Genomic DNA, 17,043 nt, shown 5'->3' with positions numbered 1-17,043 from the left:
CTGGGCTGGCTACGTCAAGGAGCAACCCGAGCTGCCAAGGGCGTCCTGCCGAGCGGCTGCGTGGGGCCGGAGCGGAGGTGGCTGCGGGCTGTGGGCTGTGGGCTCTGAGCACCACGGTGCCTGCCCTGAGCCCTTCTCCCGGCCGGCTGCGGCTGAGCCGAGCACCCATGCGGGACCCCCTGGAGCAGGGAGCCGGCGGCGTGTGAGCAGCAGCCCCGAGATGGCCGGGCAGGGGCCGGGCGCTGCGGCTGCAGGTGAGGGGCGTGGGGAGCGGGGAGCTGCACCCGGGGGTCCTGCGCTGGGCTGCCTGCGCCGGGAGGTCTCTGCCTGCGGGCAGGACAGGGAGGGATGCTGTGGGGTGGGGGGCGTGGGGTGGCAGGAGTGCCTTGGGGTGGGCAGGGGGCTGGGGCCAGCTGAGAGTGTCTGCCCCTGCCCTGCCTGCTGATGGCAGGGGTCCCAGATCTCTACAGGCTGTGGGGGGGTCTCTGGAGGCTTCCCGGAGCCCCCAGCTGCAGGGAGCAGCCGAAGGCAGGAGTGCACGGAGCTGGGGTGGGGGTCCTGGAGGGGACAGGGCCCTTCTGCCTCCTCCGGGAGCCCCCACCCCAGGCCCCGCTGCCTGTCTGCCTGTTGTGGCAGGAGGACACCAGCCAGACGCAGGCCCCGTGGTGGGAAACAGCAGCACGGAGCCCCCCGGCAGCCCGACCCTCCCGGAGCAGGGCTGCGCCTGGAGCCCCCGCCCCGAGGGTGGCGAGGAGCCCCTGCGGCTGCCCACCTTCTCGCCGGCTGCCCAGGCCCGCGTGGCCGTCACCTTCGCCCTCTTCGCCCTCTCCGCCGGCTGCAACCTGGCGGTGCTGCGGGTGGCGGGGGGCCGGGGGGGCGCGCGGCGCTCCCACATCCGCCTGCTGCTGCGGCACCTGGCCGCGGCCGACCTGCTGGTGACGGTGGCGGTGATGCCGCTGGACGCCGTCTGGAACATCACGCTGCAGTGGCGGGCGGGCGACCTGGCCTGCCGCCTCCTCATGTACCTGCGGCTGCTGGCCATGTACGCCTCCGCCTTCGTCACCGTCGTCATCAGCCTGGACCGGCAGGCGGCCATCCTGCACCCCCTGGCCATCGCCCGCGCGCGCAGGAGGAACCGTGCCATGCTGCGTGCCGCCTGGCTGCTCAGCGCCGCGCTCTCCCTGCCGCAGGTGCCCGCCACGGAGCTCTGCTCCGGCCCCGCGCACCCCCTGCTCCGCTCCTGGGGTTCCCGGGGGGGTCCTGGGGAAGGGGCCAGGGTGGTGATGCCGTGAGCCCCTGGCACGGCAGCTGGGAAGGGCCGGAGGGGTTCGGGCACAGCAGGGTCTGCCCCTGCCGCTCTGGTGCTCTGCAGCCCCGGGGCAGAATTGCCACGCGTTGCCTCGGGGAGGGGCAGGGTCTCTGTGCCCTCTGCAGCCCCCCGGGGTGGCACCAAACCGCCTCTGCTCTGCCCCCAGCTCTTCCTCTTCCGCACCGTCACCCTCCAGCCCCCGCACAACTTCACCCAGTGCACCACGCGGGGCAGCTTCCCCCAGCGCTGGCACGAGACCCTCTACAACATGCTCAGCTTCACCTGCCTCTTCCTGCTGCCGCTGCTCATCATGGTCTGCTGCTACGCCCGCATCCTCCTGGAGATCTCCCGGCGCATGGGCTCCGGCCTCTGTGAGTGGGGGCTGGCGGGGCCTGGCTGCGGGAGCTGCCAGCAGCATCCCGGAGGTGAAGCCCAGGCCAGGGCTGTGTGGGGCTCTCCAGGCTCTGCTCTGTGTGCAGGTCCCTGGCCCTGGCCAGGTGTCTGAGCCCCCCGCTCAGGGGCCCCCTGCTGCGTTTCAGTCCCCTCCAGGGACGTGCCGTTGCGGTGCTCGGGGAACAACATCCCGCGGGCGCGGCTGCGCATGCTGAAGATGAGCCTGGTCATCGTCTCGTCCTTCATCCTCTGCTGGACCCCCTACTACCTGCTGGGGCTGTGGTACTGGTTCTGCCCGCGGGCCATGCAGAAGAAGGTCTCGCCGTCCCTCACCCACATCCTCTTCATCTTCGGCCTCTTCAACGCCTGCCTGGACCCCATCACCTACGGGCTCTTCACCATCCCCTTCCGGAGGGGCTGCGGCTGCCCCTGCGGGCACAGCCCTGAGCCCGAGCCGCCCTCCCCGGCCACGGGCTCCTTCCGCTGCTCGGCCTCGTCCCTGCGGGCCCGGCGGGGAGCTGGGGGTGCGCAGGGGCAGCAGGTACCTGCCGGGCCGGGGCTGCCCGCTGGGGCTGGCTCCTGCCAGAGCAGCGCCCTGTGAGCCGGGGCTGTCCCGGCGCTGTGCAGATCCCCAGGGGGCTCTGGAGAGGGGACCCGTGATGGCACAACAGCGAGCACAAGTGATGGGGGCTCTGCAGCTCTGCTCCTGTGCCCCAAAGCACCTCTGCAAGCGGTGGGGCAGAGCTGGTCCTGTGGCTGGCTGGGCACGAGGGCACCCAGGTCTCCTCCGCCCTCCCTGTGCCCATTAAGCCTTGTGCTGGGGCAGGACGCAGCAATAAAGCTCCCCGTGGCCAACTCGTGCGCTGCCTGCATCCATCCTCAGCTCGGGCTGTGCTGGGGCTGCCAGGTCACGGGGCTGGGGGTGGGCTGTGCAGGGACCCCCGCTGCTGTCCCCGAGGGCACTCGGCCTGGAGCTGCTCCTGTCCCCACAGCAGAGCCCCTGGGGACACCCCCGCTGACGGGGGGCAGCTTCAGGGATGTCTGCGGGTGGGACGGGGCTGGTGCTGCTCCCCCTGCAGCTGCTGGGGGCTGCTCGCCCCAGGCAGAGCCCCAGCCTTGTGCCCGCTGCTGGGAACGGGAGCTGGGCTCCTGCCCAAGGGCGTTGCGAGGCACAGGAGCCCAGCAGCTCCCGGCTCTGCGGCTCAGCTCCAAGGCCAGCGCGGCCGCTGGGGCCAGGGATGGCTGGAGACGTGGCTGTGCCACCTCGCTCCCGTGGGGTGGGGGCTGCAGCTACAGCCCCCGGTGCGAGCTGTGCCTGGGGCCTCTGTGAGGGTGGGGGCTGCCGGCAGATCCCAGCACAGGGCTGGCAGGTCCCCCCCAGTCTGACACCCGGACCCGTGCTGGGAGCGCATTCACCAGGTCCTGGAGTTGTTGCTGGGCCAGCCTCTGCAGGCAGGGACGGTGGCCGTGAGCGCCAGGACGTGGGAGCAGTGCCCAGAAACAGCAGCAGGAAGCACAGTCGCATGGTTTATTATGAAGTGGCAAAGGGGAACGACAGTGGTGCTGATCTCCCGTGGGTCCGGCAGGAGCTGCTGGAGGGGCTGGGGACGGCTGGGTGCTGCAGCCAGCCCCACTGCTGCTGGGGGCTGCAGGGAGCGGGGCTGCTGGGGGCTTCCTTGGCTGGGACAAAGCAGAGCTGTGCCCACCCCTGCTGCCTCGCACGGTGCAATGAACCCACCCAACTTGCCCCCCGACAGCCTCTGCAAGGTGGCTGGGAAGGGGAGGGGGTGTGGGTCTCAGCACAAGTCCCTGGCACACACTCATGTAAGGATGCCAATGTTTCCTGTGGCGTACATCACCTGCGCGTGTGGCAGAAAAGGGCCTGAGAAATGCTGCATCGCGAGAACCGTGAAAGCAAATGAAACAACCGAGCAAAAAGCCCCTGCTGAAACCTCACCTCCCTTTTCTGAGCCAGCCAGGGTCTCCTGGGACCCTGCTCCCAGCCTCGGGCGGTGCTGCAGCGTGCTCCAGGGGAAAGCTGCCCGCTGCAGACACAGAGGGGAGCTGTGCGCACGCAGCCGCTCTGCCCGCCTCGTATGGATGCTGCAGCCCCTGGGCAGCACGGGGGGCTGGGGGAGCACCCAGGAGGGGGGTGCTGGGGGCTCTGCTGGGGGCACAGCTCCCTGCCCTGCGCTCTGCTGGGTGCCCATGGCCTTGTGCCTGCACCCTGCGGTCACACCTGGCACGGACACGGGAGCAAGGCGTTGGTGCAGAGCCCAAAGCCCTGGGAGAGCCGGGGAGCGGGGCAGGGCACGGAGGGGCAGCGGGCAGGGGGGGCGGCAGCAAAGCGGGAGGTGCTGCTGGTGGGGTTCGCGTGGGGGGGCTGGTGCTCGGGTGGCCGTTCTCCATCCGGCTCAGCAGTCACGTCACCAATCTCTGCTCCTTCCCCAGCCGCGTCCCCACGGCAGCACCCTGCGAAAAGCAGCGGTCAAGCGTGACCCAGGGGAACGCTGTCTGCCCGCTCCCTCCTGCCCCCCCCCTCCTGCAGTTTGGGCATGGGCACAGCTTCGGCATTAGGTGCCAGCTCCGCCGCCGCCTGGTCTCTTCTCGGTGAAGAAGCTTTTGAGCAGCATCACTTGCCCAATGCTGACCACAAAGAGGATGATGGTTTCCCCCACCGACCAGTAGGAGACCCGGCCGTTGAGGTCTTCGGCTCTGCTCCGGTCCTGCGCTTCCCGCAGCCGGTAGTGGGTCTGGGAGTCTATCACCGCGTTCAGAGCCTCGTGGATGGTGACGCAGGCAGACTCCATCTGGGGGGACAAGCACACGCTGTTGCTCGCGGGGCCCCACACAGCCCAGCCCAAGGACCGTGCTCGGGCAGCGGGGACAGGCAGCGGTTCCCTGCACGGCCGGGTCTCTGCCAGCCCCTGCCCCAGCGCCTGCCTGGAGCTGCAGGGCACAACAGAGAGCCCTGCCCCGTGTCTGGACTCAGGGAAGGGCCCTCAGTCTCATCCTGCTCAGCTGGTATAGCAGCTGTGCTCGTGCCAGCAGGAGGAGGATGTGGCTGGCACACCGCAGGGGCGGTTGGCGGGCGGTTGGCACTTCTGCATTTGGCGGAGGGGAAGGGGGCGAGCCCGGTCCTGCGGGGCTGTGCCGTTTAGCCGCCAGCAGGAGCTGCAGCAGCACCGTCCTCCTGCCGCCAGAAGCAGCCACGTCGCGCAACGCACCTGTGTCAAGGCGGTGACGCGGCTGCTCATGTCGGGCAGGATGGGCGGCTCGTCGCCCACCTGCAGGTTGAAGTAGACGGTTTTGTGGGAGAAGGTGGAGAACTCGTTGCTGAAGCAGAAGGTGTAGATGCCCTTGACTTCGGTGTGGTGTGGGAAACTGTCGTACTGCTTCTTGGTCTCCCTGTAGATCGTCCTGCCGTTGGGGTCCTCCACGTAGCAGTCCACATCGTAGTGCCCTCCGGTGATCACCTGCGCAAGGAGATGCTGGTGGCACCTGCCGAGCCTCCGGAGGATCCCTGCGCCCCGCACGGAGCAGCGCTGTCCTGCCACGTGCCCATAGCACGGCCATGCCCTCAGCAGCACAGGCACCATGCCCACAGCTGCACACTGCAGGTGGGGGCCCAGGCCCGGGGAGGTTCTGCCCCACGGTGCCCAGGGCTCAGGTGGGGCTCCTGGGCAGGGGGACAGCCCCTGCCACTGCTCTGGGGGCTGCTGCAGCCCGTGCAGGTCCATCCTGGCTCTGCCAAACAGCTCCAGGGCAGGCGGTGCTGGGCAGGGCTCAGGGCAGGGAATGGCCCCCAGAGCGGTGCAGGGGGAGCAGGGGCTGCACGGGAGAGGTGCGGGGGCAGCCCTGGCTGGGGCTCGGCGAGATGCGGGCAGGGGCATGGGCAGGGACAGGGGGAGACGGGTAGGGGCAGGGTAGGGGCAGGGTCCCGGAGCAGGGTGCCGGGGCAGTACCTGGTAATCCAGCGTGAACTTGAGGCCCCTCTCCATGTCCTGGTGGAAGCAGTGCTTGTCGCTGTCGGGCAGCTCGAAGGTGAGCTCGGTGCCGCTCGCCCGCAGCGCGCCCAGCAGCAGGGCCAGCGCCCAGCCCCGCATCCTGCCCGCTGCGCACCGCTCCCGGCCCCGCAGCGCCCCGCAGCACCCCGCAGCACCCCGCAGCACCCCGCAGCGCCCCGCAGCACCCCGCAGCGCTCCCGGCCCCGCTCCCGCTCCCGGCCCCGCTCCGCCCGCGGGCCGCCCAGCCCTGACGTGGCAGCGGCTCCGGCCCGGCCCCGGCCCCGGCGCTCTTCCGGACGGGAGGCGGCGGCTCCGCGGGGATCGGGGGGGGGCCGGGAGGGCTCCGGGAGGCTCCGTGGGGAGAGAAGGGGAAGGGCGAGGAGCGGCCGCGGGGCAGGGGCAGCGCTGGTGCCGAGCGAGCGGCGGCACGGCCAGCCCGAGCCCGCACCCGGAGCCAGCCCCGCACCGCGCCTCGGTGCCCTGGATGCGCCCGCGGGGCCGCCCGGCACCCGCCCGGCTGCAGCGCACGGAATGCAGGACGCTCGGAACGGCTGAGCTGCGGTTTGCAGGCACCATTGTTTCATTGTTCTCTCAGACCAGCGGCAAATGACATTGAATAGTACTTTAAAAAAAAAAAAAAACAAACCCAAACACACCACAAAACATCAGAATATTTAGAAACGAAGGCTATGGGATTTAAAATTCCACAGCCTAAAATATAAGACAAACTTCATTGATATAGGTAAAATACGCCTGGAATTCAATCTGTAAGACATTTGACAGACAGAAAGTGTAAACTTTAAGGCTGTAAAAATATAAGCCCACCTTTGCTCTAAATAGCATATTTAAATCTAAAATGCACTTTCGGGGAACATTCTTGTGCAGATAGAACCAGAACACGACGCTGCTGTGTGCAGGACCTGTGCAAAGTTTTGCAACAGCCCGGAGAAGGACCGCTAATGCCCCGGGTAAGGAACCAGCTCGTCCCGCGGGGTGGAGGTGGCGACACAATCGTGCCCCAGCCCGGCATGCGGGGCCGTGTCCCTGCATCCGCTTCACCCCAAAGGACCGTGGTGGCAGCGGGGTCGGCAGGAGGGGGGCGTCCTGGCTGCGGCTGCCTGTGGCCAGCACGAAGCCCTGGTGCTCGCCACGTGCCATCCTCGGCACCCGCGCTCCCCTGGGGGAAGCTTCCCGCAGGGACAAGCCGGGACGTCAGTGCTCGGAGTTGCTCAGTGTGGTGGGAACTGCCCCTGCGCCTTGGTGGCTCTCAAGATGCTGAGGCAAATCCGTCCTGGTGGCAGGCCCGCTGAAGACTCTGGGTTGCACCAGCAACAGATTTAGCTCAGCCTCCGGCGTTTCAAAGTGCTCGGAAATCTCTGAGGCAGGAATTGTCTCCCTTCTCCGGCACAGTGAGGGTAAAAATACATTCAATTGCTAAGGAGGGTTATTTCTGCTCTTCCAACCTCTTGCAGCATTAAGCTCCTTCCTGGTAGGCACTTCACAAATACATCAGCCCCCGGCTCCCTGGCGTGGGGCTCCCAGACCGGTTTCTGTATTAGAATGAGTGGGATGGAAGAAAAACGGATCATAAATAATCAGGAATAAATAAACTGCAGCCAGGAGCCTTTGTGTGAAGCCTGACTCTGCATCTGAGATGTTCTGGGATCGGATTTCTCAGATAGTTACTCTTGGGGGAAAGTCCAGAAATGAGTTATCAGTACATGACAGATGCTTCAGATGCTTGGGCTTGATTCCTTGCTGCCTGCGACTCCTGGCTCTCGGCAGCTCTGGGAAGCAGCACGAGACCCTCCTCGCTCAGCCCCTGGGCACGGGGCTGAACACCCAGGGCTGCCAGCACTTCCCCACGGCCGCTCTGTTCAGGAACCATCATTTATGTTTCTACAGAGAGCACATATTTAGTAAATTTTCTGGGAAATCGACCGTGACTCAGCTACTGGGCCACTATTTCCTCAAAATCAGAGAGCTGCCTCATCTGCTCCACCTGCATGGAGTGTCTCCGGAGAAGCTTCTTTTTGGTTCTCAGGTCACCCCGCTTGGGTGAGCTGGGAGCGATGGGCACCAGGGACTTCAAGCCAGCAGCAAGCAGGGAGGAAGGTTTGCTGCTGGAGCCAATGTCAGGGATGGGGGGGTTGGGGTTCACATTCAGAGGGGGCAGGTACCCCGGCCGGGTATGAGAGATGTGGTCTAGCAGCAGGGTCCCGGACCCTCGCCGCTCCAGGAGGTTGGGCGGCCGGCGCCGGGCAGCCACGGGGGACGTGCTGGCGAGGCTGTCCAGGGCCTCCCGCGAGCTGTTGAGCAGGGCCAGGTGGGACCCGTTCAGCTTCCTCCTCTCCGAGGCCACCTTCCCCACCTCCGCCAGGCCCGCACCGTCATCGCAGTCGTGGTGCTCGATGCTCAGCCTCCGCCAGTGCAGCGCCTCCATCGCCGCCGGGCCCGCGGAGCCGCCGCTCTCCGGCTGCTCGGGCACCGTGCTGCGGCGGGGCAGGCGCTGGGGGCCGGCCGGACCCTTCTCGTAGCCCACCTTCCTGGAGACCTGCCCCGAGGCCGACGGCGTCCTCAGAGCCTGCTCGTCCACCAGAGGGAAGAGAGACGCGTCTTTGCTCTTGCTGCTGTTGCTCCGGGCGAGGGGAGCCTTTTTGGAGAAGGAGAGCTCACCGATGCCCATGATGACTTCGTCGTCCGTGCGCACCCGCTGCTCCTCGTGGTGCGCGGTGGCGGCCAGCACCGAGGGCGCGACCAGCCCCCAGGGCTCGGACTGCAGCCGCTTCAGCTGGGGCAGCCGCGCTCTCTTGGCAGCGCCGCTTTTCCTCCCGGGGGAGGGCGGCTCGGGGGTGGCCTTGGCAGGGGGATTGTCCCCGGGCTGGGCTGAGTGCGGCCCGAAGGCACCGTCCTCCTTCTCAGCGGGCGGGGGGGACGGGACGGCTGCTGTCAGGCTGAGGCTGGGGGCTGCCGTGCACGCCTCGGGGGGGGCCCCGTCCTTGAACTCCAGCGAGGGGGGCACGTTCAGGTACTGCTTGGTGGCCTTGGTGCCGGTGGCGGACTTGTCCATGGTGATGATGATCACCTCCTTCCCTTTCGCCCTGCAGGCGTTCAGGAGGTGCTGCAGCACGGCCTTGTCGTCCGCGTTGATGGCGTGGACCAGCGCGGAGGCTCCGGAGTGGTCCTCCAGGCTGGGGTCGGCCCCGTTCTCCAGCAGCAGGGACACCACCTCTCCCCCGGCGCCTCGGATGCAGGCGTGCATGAGGGCCGTTTTCCCAGACTTGTCCTGGATGTTGGGGTCGGCTCTGTTGTCCAGCAGGTACTTCACCATCTTGGCCTTGCTGATGCTCTGCTGGTCAACGTGCTTGGTGATGCAGGCCACCATCAGGGCGGTCTCCCCTTTCTCGTTGCTCTCGTTGATGTAAGCCCCCCCTTCCAGCAGCAGCCTGGTCAGCCGGAGCCGGCCAAGCCACACGGCCTTCAGGAGGGAGTTCCCCCCCATCTGCAGCACCGTCACCTCGTCCATGGCACCCGCTGCTCACTGGCAGGGAACGGCAGCGTCAGCCGGTATCTGGGAATGCAACCGGGATGGAGAGGTGAGGCTGGCCCCTCCGCCACGGCCCTCACCCCAGCCCTGCCTCCCTCCCCTGGGTACCACTCTCCCAGCGCTGCTCTGCCTCCCGTGGCTGCCCCCCCCCATGCATTTTCCCAGATCAAAAGAGATTCAGATTAGATATGATAAAGGAATTTTTTCCCAAAAGAGCACTGAGGCACTGGCACAGGCTGCCCAGGGGAGCTGTGGATGCCCCATCCCTGGAGGTGTTTGGGGCCAGGCTGGATGGGGCAGGGGGCAGCCTGGGCTGGTGGGAGGTGTCCCTGCCCCTGGCTGGGGGCTGGAATTGGATGATCTTTAAGGCCCCTTCCAACCCAAACAGTGCTGTGATTCCCTGGCATTATGTGCAGCATCTCCTGCTGCCTGCTGGGGTTGCTGGGGTGCAAGGGGGACGGCAGCAGGAGGAAAAGCCTCCCCTCCTCTGGAACCTCCTGGAGAGAAAGAGCGGCTCTGTGGCAGCTGGGAGATGCATTGGCCCAGCCTTCTCACACCCCTACAAGGCTTTTACTTTATGACATCAATCCACTCTCAGTAATCTGATGTTAGGATTTACGGTATTTTTCCAAGAAGCCCCACCAGGCACAGGGTCTCCGGCCTTACTCTGCTTTAGGCATGTGCCCTCAGCACCCCAATCAGCCTCCATTGCCCTGACCAGCCTCACCTGGGACCGCACCCACGGCCTCTGCCCGGGCTGGGGGCTCTATTTAAATGCAGGCCAAGAGGCTTGGGGCTGGTTTGAGTGTGTGGGTGCTCAAGGCTGCGTCCAGCCCTGTCAGGCTGGGGTTGTTCATCGGCCTCCCCTCGTGGTCTGATTTGTTGCCTTGCCTTGGCCCGCTGCTCTGTGTTGGTGGGACCTGTCACCAGCCTGTCCCTGCTGATGCGCTCTCCCCACCTGGCTGCGCGATGGTTGCCTGCTGCTGACGGCTGGCCGCCCCTCCTGGAGCTGCTCTGCTCTTGCTGCCCCTGGCAATGCAACTCTCAGCTCATCTTGCCTCGCTCTTTTCCAGCTCTACTTCTCTCTACTCCATGCTGGCGTTTGCCTGGATGCAGCCGATTTCCTCGAGTGCCAGAGAAATCAGAACGGTCCCGATGCTGCTGTGGTTTCTGCAGTGTCTCAGAGGTCCCTCAGGCTGCAAGGCAGAGCCTGCTGGAGGCTGCGAGCATCTCCTGCGGCTTCTCGAGCTGAGGCTGTGATCTTTGCTTCCTCGCTGCTGAAGGAAATTTTAAGCAGCCGCTGTCATGCTGTCTGCAACCCTGTGCTGCTTCGTGGTGCTGTGAGCTGCTTGTGCAGGAGAGTGCTGTAGGAGAGCAGCTCCACTCGTGGCAGGACTGGCTCAAGAGGCTCAACGGGCACGGTCTCTTCTGGAAAGTGCTTCCCTGACTGCCTGGCACGGGCTGGCTCCGGGAAATTCAGCCGGGCAAGGCTCCTGCGTGCTGCCCCACTGCCACCGCCCAGGATCTGGGTGCCTCCTGGCCCTGTGCCTGCCTCCTGGAGGAGCAGCACCCGCAGCTCTGCGACCCGCTGGGCTCCGTGCACGAGGCACAAGCGGCGGCTCGGAGCTCTGCTGGAAGGGGCAGCAAACGCCCGGCCCCGCGGGAACGTCGGAGGCACGGGGACCCTGCCGCCTGCGAGCCCCCCCCCCCCCCGCTGCCCCTCCCTGGTCGCGCAGCCGGCGGCAGCTCCCAGCCCTCCCGTGCCCACCCGGTGCCCCCCAGGGGCCGCCAGCCCGCAGCTCACCGGCCGTCCCCGGAGCCTCCCCGGCGGAGGATGCGCGGCCCCGGCCCGGTAAGTGCCGCGCCCCCAGCCCCACCCGGGTGCCCGCAGCTCTCACCTCCATCCCCCTCGTCCCGGCCGCCGGCGGGACCCGTGCCGGTGCCTCGGGCCCCCCCCGCCGTCCCGGGGGCCAGCAGGACGGACCGCGGGTGCGGGGGGCTCCTTCCCCTCCCTCCCCTCGCGGCGGGGCTCCCCCGGCGCCGCTCGGTGCTGCGGGCACCGGGCAGAGCCCCCCGGGAGGGGCCGGCCCCCGCCGCCCGGTGCCCCCCGCCCGCTCCGTGCGCCCCGGGCGGCTGCGGCACCGCCGCCGTGCCCGCTGCTCCCGGCCGTGCCCGGCCGCACCGGGGCTGCGCGGGGAGGAGGCGGGGGGCGGCGCGTCCGCCCCCGGCTGGCTGCGGGGAGCGGCGGGGAGGGGGGGGGCGAGAACGGGCGGGCGTCCTGCCGGCCGCCTCCGCGCGTGGCCGTGGGCGAGGCGCGTGGCCGGGTGCCCCCGGCCGGCTGCGGAGCCCCGGGGGTCCGCGTGCGCGCACGCCGGGTGCGCCTGTCCCGGGGTGGGGGCGATGCGGGCAGCGCCGTGAGAGGGTCCCCGGGGGTGTGCGTGTGCCCCCGGTGCGGCTCTGTCCCGGCACGCGTGGGCACAGCGCCGGGGGGGCTGCGTGCGGGGTGCGCGGCTCTGCCCCGCGTGTGCCCGGCGCCACTGAGGGCAGCCCAGCAGGGAGAGGAGAGGGCTCCCCGGGGGGGGCTGTGCTGCCCCCCGCCGTGGGGGCTGGCAGGGCTCGGGGGGGCGCAGCCAGGAGCAAACTGGGCAGAGCCCACGGCTGGACCTGCCTGGGGTGGGGTTGGGCTGAGCCCCCCGAGCTCCACCTAACAAAAATGTGACCCCGGGGTCTGCGTGCGCAGGGGGCTGCCCAAGTGCTGTGTTGCAGGGGGAAGCCAGAGGCCGTGTGGTGCCTCCGAGGGCAGAGCCTCCCCTCGGGGTCCAGCCAGAAGCTGCCACAACCCTCTGCTGTCACAGGGGCAGAAGTCCCCGGTCCTTGAATCTCATCCAGGCAGAGAACCGCTTTCCTGCAGCCTCCAGCCCGTCTTGCTCAGCTGAGAAGCTTGGCTCTTCAGGAGCAGTCCCAGCAGAAACAGGTAATTGGCTACAAGGTGGGGAAAAATGGTCATAAATGCGTGATAAACACAACGTTGCACATGACTCTGTAATTTAGCAGGCTACTGCTGCCTGTAGTGGTATTTATTATAGCACTCTCCCTGAAACTAGATTAACATTAAGGGAAATTCTCTCGTGATTACTAAAATATAACCTAAAATTGTAGCCTTCTTTGGTAAAAGATGATAATAACAATAATAATCAGAGCCAGCAGAAAAATGAAGTAGGTCTTATTACGTTAGCAAGCGTTTAGGAAAACTTTATGGCAGCTTCTTTATTAAATCAAGTAAAGCAAAGACTTCTCGGTAACTTGCTAAATTGCCCATATAAGCTCTGAAAATGTAACTGTTTGTCCATTCATTTTCACAGATGCACGCACAGCAGATTATTTGTAGCAAGGCTCTACATGCAGAACAGATTTAGAATCACAGAAGTTGCCTTGGCAGGATGAGAGCTCTCCCCAGGAGTGTGGGTTTGTTCTCCCTTCTGCTCCCCATGGCAGCGCTGCAGCTCCCGGGCTGGACCAAGAGGAAAGGCGCCCACCTGCCCCGGTGATTCCAGAGCTAAGGGCAGCGAGGTACAGCCACAACGGGGGAAAGGTTCTGGGACCTCAGATGTGATGGGAGTGGGCGCCTGCATAAGGGCAGGGCGATGTGACAGACCAAGGCTGTCCCTGGGGCAAGGTGCCCCTGTGGAGGGGCCTGGGCTGGTGGCCTCATCCAGCTCCTGGCGGTGGTGTGCCCTGGGCTGGTCGCACCCCACAATGTGTCCACTGAGAGGTTTGGGGGGGGCTGCTTCAAAGGGAGGGGCTGCTGCGTTTCCAATGTGTAGCATTGGCTGCTGCACGGAAAGCTGGCCGTGCTGTACAGAGGGCTGTGAGACACGGTGAGTGGCGTGTGACATCCCCCAGGCTCTAATTATTGCTCCCAGTAGCTCTCCTCTCTGTTAGGTGTCAGCAGCAAGAGCCGAGGAGCCGGCACCCCCTGTCTGCACAGGACTCTTGCCCAGCCCTGTCCTGGTGCATGGTGACGCCGGCTCCATCTGCATGTGGGTTTCCAGCCCCGAGGAGCTGCTGGTGGGCTGCCCATGGGGCGTTTTGGGTTGGGGCTGGGTGTGGGTAGTGCTGGCAGGGCTGTGTGCATGGGCCAGACCGCTCAGATCACACCAGGGATACCCCACGGATGGGGCTCGAGTGTCCGTCGTAGCCCACTCCATTTCCACACCAAGCGTTTGCCTCCTGCTTCCTGTTTTGTTGAATAATACATAACGAGTGATTAATGGAGATGTGCCTTCCCTGTTCACACATTATCACAGGTTGCATTTTCTCAGCACTATTAGTTATTCAGAACGATTTGCTGAGTAATGCCCGAGCTCCTCGGGCCGCAGTGCCCTCCCTGGTGATGGGGTGGGGGGCGCGGGGGGCTCCCGGCTGCACCCACCTGCTCGGGGCCAGGTAAGCAGCACTGCGTGCCCAGTGCCAGGTCACCGGGCTGGGAGCGCAAGGCCCAGTTGGCTGGACATACAGACAGGTGTGCCTCCAGCAGGAGATGTGGGTTAAACGGGTGACTGGTTACACAGCAGGGTTGTGAATATTCCTGCGCCTTCCCTGGTTTAACACAAACACGAAGGGGTTTGGCTGAACCAAGGGTTTCGTAGAGATGCCTGGAAAGTGCTCTGTCATCGCAGCTTTAACCCACCCTGTCCTTCTGGGCTGAGCATTTTGAAGTCACCTCTGCTGCTGGAGCATCAGTGTGGCTCGCTCACAGCTCTCTGCTCACACAGATCAAGCAGTGCTGTCCGAGAGCCCCTGGGGGGCTGACAGAGGAGGGAGGGCAGAGCTTTGCCCGAGCTGCCAGGGCCAGCTCATCCTGCAGCTTCGTGCTGCTGGCAGCAAGCATGGGGCTGTCCAGGAACTGCTGCCAGGAGCCATCTGGGGGAGGCTGGGTCGTCCCAGAGAGGGGATTGGGGCCGGATCCTTGCTTCAGCCTCCTCCATCCAGCATCCCGGGAGGTGCCATGGCAACGGGGCCGGCAGCGATGGTTGCAGGGGGAGAAGCTGAAACTCTGGTGCAGGGGCTGGATGTGGCCCCGGGACAGGCTGCGCAGAGCAGGGGGCTCGGCTGGAAGTGCTGGGGGGAGGTCTGGGGCCTGGGCTGGGGTTGGAGAGGACAGAGCTGAGCCCAGCAGGATCCTGCCCCCAGGCACTCCAGGAGGGCCCTGAGTGCTGCCCATGAAGATGCTCTGGCGAGGGGCTAGGTGGGCACCTGTGCCCTGTGAAGCCACCGGCAGCACGGCAGGGCACGCGCTGTGCCGCAGGAGAGGACAGCAGAGCCGCTGGGTGCTTGCTGGGCTGCTCCAGCCACCTCGCTGCAGACAAGCGGGCAGCTCTGGTCAGTTTATTGCAGCTCTTGGATGCTATAATTAGAGCCTGGCCTGGGAGGAGGGACCTGCTGTCAGCTGCTTAGGGCCTGTGACGGGACATCTGGCGTGTCTGGTGCTGCTGTGGTCTCTGGCGCACTTGTTCCAGGGCTGCAGTGCTGCTCTGGGAGGCCAGAGCTGTGAGCACAGGATGGATGCGGAGTGGCAAGGGGTGGCCACAGCTCCGAGTGCTTCTGGGGCCATGCGGGGAGCTGCAGTGCACGCAGTGGGTGCCTGGTCGGAGCCCAGCCCATCTCTTGGGGTAGGGGCTCCTTCTGGCACAGCGGCTCCCCAGCCCTGCGCAGCCCACCCCGGGTGTGGGGGCTGCCGGGGGACGCGGGGACACGGTGCGCAGCCTCGCCTCTGCCGGCGGGCTTGGCTAAATGCAGACCGTCTCCCTGGGGACAGCACGGCGCTGGCTCTATTTTGGGTGCTCTTGCAGAACAGCTGGTGATCATCCCTTACACCGCGCGGAGATGGCTGCGCACGGCTATTTCTGCCAGCTCATCCACGCACGGCAGCTTTTTATAAACACGCTCGCCCTGCAGGGACGGACGCAGGTGCTGGCGGCAGCGGTCGGTGCTGGCGTCTCGCAGAGCACCACCTCTGCCCCAAATGCTGCTCCTGCCCTGCTGGGGCACGGCCGCAGTGCAGGATGTGTCCCCTGGCCCACAGGGCTCAGTGGGGCACAGAGCCCGGGGCTGCCTCGGGCACGTGGGGGTCTGGGGGCTCTGGGGAGCTGTCCTGGTGCAGGGACCGTGGGGACACTGCGTGGTCACCGCCCGGCTGGTCCTGGCTCAGGAGGGCAGCAGCTCGCCCTTACCCTGGGGCACCAGGAACGGGGGAGCAGGTAGGTGCCTGTTTGCTCCTCAAGGGCTCTTCCACATCCCATGGCATTGCCAGGGCAGGCGGAGGTGCTCGCATGGACCAGCAGCCCCCTCCTGGCTTTAGAAAATGCTGCCTGCTAATTTCTGAGTCTGAGCGCTGTGCGTGCTGCACGGCTGGACACAGGGCCAGAAGGGACAAATCCTGCTCAGATGATGTTCACCTCCAGCTCTGTGAGCTCCTGGGCCCCAGCCCTCCTGGGATGCCCTGTGCTGGACAACCTGTGCCATCTCCTTTTGTGGCTTCAAGGCAGCCCAGCTCTGAGCCTCTCCTGCCCAGGGGAAGGGAACCCCCACAGCTGCTGCTTTGGCAGGTCCATCTGCCCAGAGGGCGACTTGCTGGGGAAATCCTCCTGCTGCAGGCACAGGGAGAAGCCCGAGCCTTCTCTCCTCCCAGACCTGGTGAGGCCAGGGCTTGCTGCTGCTCGGGGATGCGCAGGAGCAAGGAGGCAGCTGAGGGGAGGACAGAGGGTGGCCGCTGCTGTCCCCTCAGGTGGCCCTGGGATGGGGAGCAGCAGCTGGAGGGCAGGGGATGGGCCCTGAAGTGCCCCCTCCATCCGTCCCCACCTCTGCTTCCGAGCTGGGCAGTCCCCCGGGGCTCATTGCCTCCTGCTGGGGGGGGGGCTCGGCCGAAGCACAAAAATAGCGGCCCCCTGCCCCGTGAGCTGTCGGAGGCAGGAGCAGCTGGTGATCCAGCGCTTCCGAAAGAGGCTGCATCATCGCAAGTGGGTCTGGGGTTTCTATGGCAACCGCGGGGTAAAAATAGTGTGGGAGCACTGGGGAGCTGCCAGGCCTGGCAGGGAGAGCTCCTGGCATGCGGCGCTCTGCGCAGCGGGGCTGGTGGCCGGGCCCTGTGCCGTGCCCCCCGGGGAGATGCTGCCCGTCCTGGAGCCCCTCTGCTCCATCCCCCTGCCCCTGGGGAGCTGCTGTCCCTGCGGGGGGATGCTGGGGTTGGGATGTCCCTCCTGCCCCTGGCTGGGAGCCCTGCAGAGCGGAGCCTGGGCTGCTCCCCGCGGTGACCCCTTTGTGTCCCCTTCGTGTCCCTGCTGCAGCGGGATGCTCGCTCCTGGGGGTCTCCATCCCGGCTCCATCCCGCCCTGAGCAGGGAGCTGCCCCGGGGCTGTGCAAAGCCCCGCTGGTCCCGTGCTGGGTGCGTGGCTGGGACCCGGTGTGGGGTGCCCTGGGGCACAGCCCGTGCTGCACTGAGCTCTTTTCCCTGCCAGGAAGCCAATCTGGGGAGCAGTGGGGAGCAGTGGTGTTCTGCTGGCATCCAAGCGGGGTTGCTTCAGGAAATGGGGAGGGCTGGGAGTGCTGCTCTCACGGGCTGGGGGTCGTGGCTCTGCCCCTTCCCGTGCTGTGTGCCCCGTGGGTGCAGCATCCATCCGTATGGGGCCTGGGTCCGAGGGACCGAGCCCCACGTGGGAGTGCCCGTGCTGCCTTTGCAGCTCTTCCCCCTGCCTGGCTTGGCCGCCAGCTCCACCCCGTTGGGCTGA

At 66.3% G+C, this 17,043-nt stretch overlaps 3 protein-coding genes across 3 annotated transcripts; 1 reads left to right on the top strand and 2 right to left on the bottom strand.

Annotated features, from left to right (window-relative positions):
- Positions 1-220: 220 nt before the first annotated feature.
- LOC116493733 (gonadotropin-releasing hormone II receptor-like) lies at positions 221-2,303 on the top strand. The gene is made up of 4 exons (XM_032195299.1): positions 221-254; positions 637-1,190; positions 1,476-1,680; positions 1,849-2,303. Exons 1-4 carry the CDS (start codon positions 221-223, stop codon positions 2,301-2,303), a joined length of 1,248 nt encoding a protein of 415 aa, XP_032051190.1.
- Positions 2,304-4,041: 1,738 nt separating this feature from the next.
- Positions 4,042-6,867, bottom strand: TMED3 (transmembrane p24 trafficking protein 3). Its single transcript, XM_032195016.1, has 4 exons — positions 6,769-6,867; positions 5,668-5,826; positions 4,930-5,178; positions 4,042-4,512 (listed from the first exon to the last, which is right to left on the bottom strand). The coding sequence occupies exons 1-4, from the start codon at positions 6,865-6,867 to the stop codon at positions 4,276-4,278; spliced, it is 744 nt and encodes a 247-aa protein (XP_032050907.1). The 3' UTR covers positions 4,042-4,275.
- On the bottom strand, positions 6,361-11,250 carry ANKRD34C (ankyrin repeat domain 34C). Its single transcript, XM_032195322.1, has 2 exons — positions 11,155-11,250; positions 6,361-9,280 (listed from the first exon to the last, which is right to left on the bottom strand). Exon 2 carries the CDS (start codon positions 9,233-9,235, stop codon positions 7,661-7,663), a length of 1,575 nt encoding a protein of 524 aa, XP_032051213.1. The 5' UTR covers positions 9,236-9,280; positions 11,155-11,250; the 3' UTR covers positions 6,361-7,660.
- Positions 11,251-17,043: the final 5,793 nt, after the last annotated feature.

The sequence above is a fragment of the Aythya fuligula genome, chromosome 11 (assembly GCF_009819795.1).
Source record: "Aythya fuligula isolate bAytFul2 chromosome 11, bAytFul2.pri, whole genome shotgun sequence".
Taxonomy (NCBI): Eukaryota; Metazoa; Chordata; class Aves; order Anseriformes; family Anatidae; genus Aythya; species Aythya fuligula.
The sequence above is the reverse complement of the archived record's forward strand: the minus strand, read 5'-3'. Positions and strand labels throughout refer to the sequence as shown.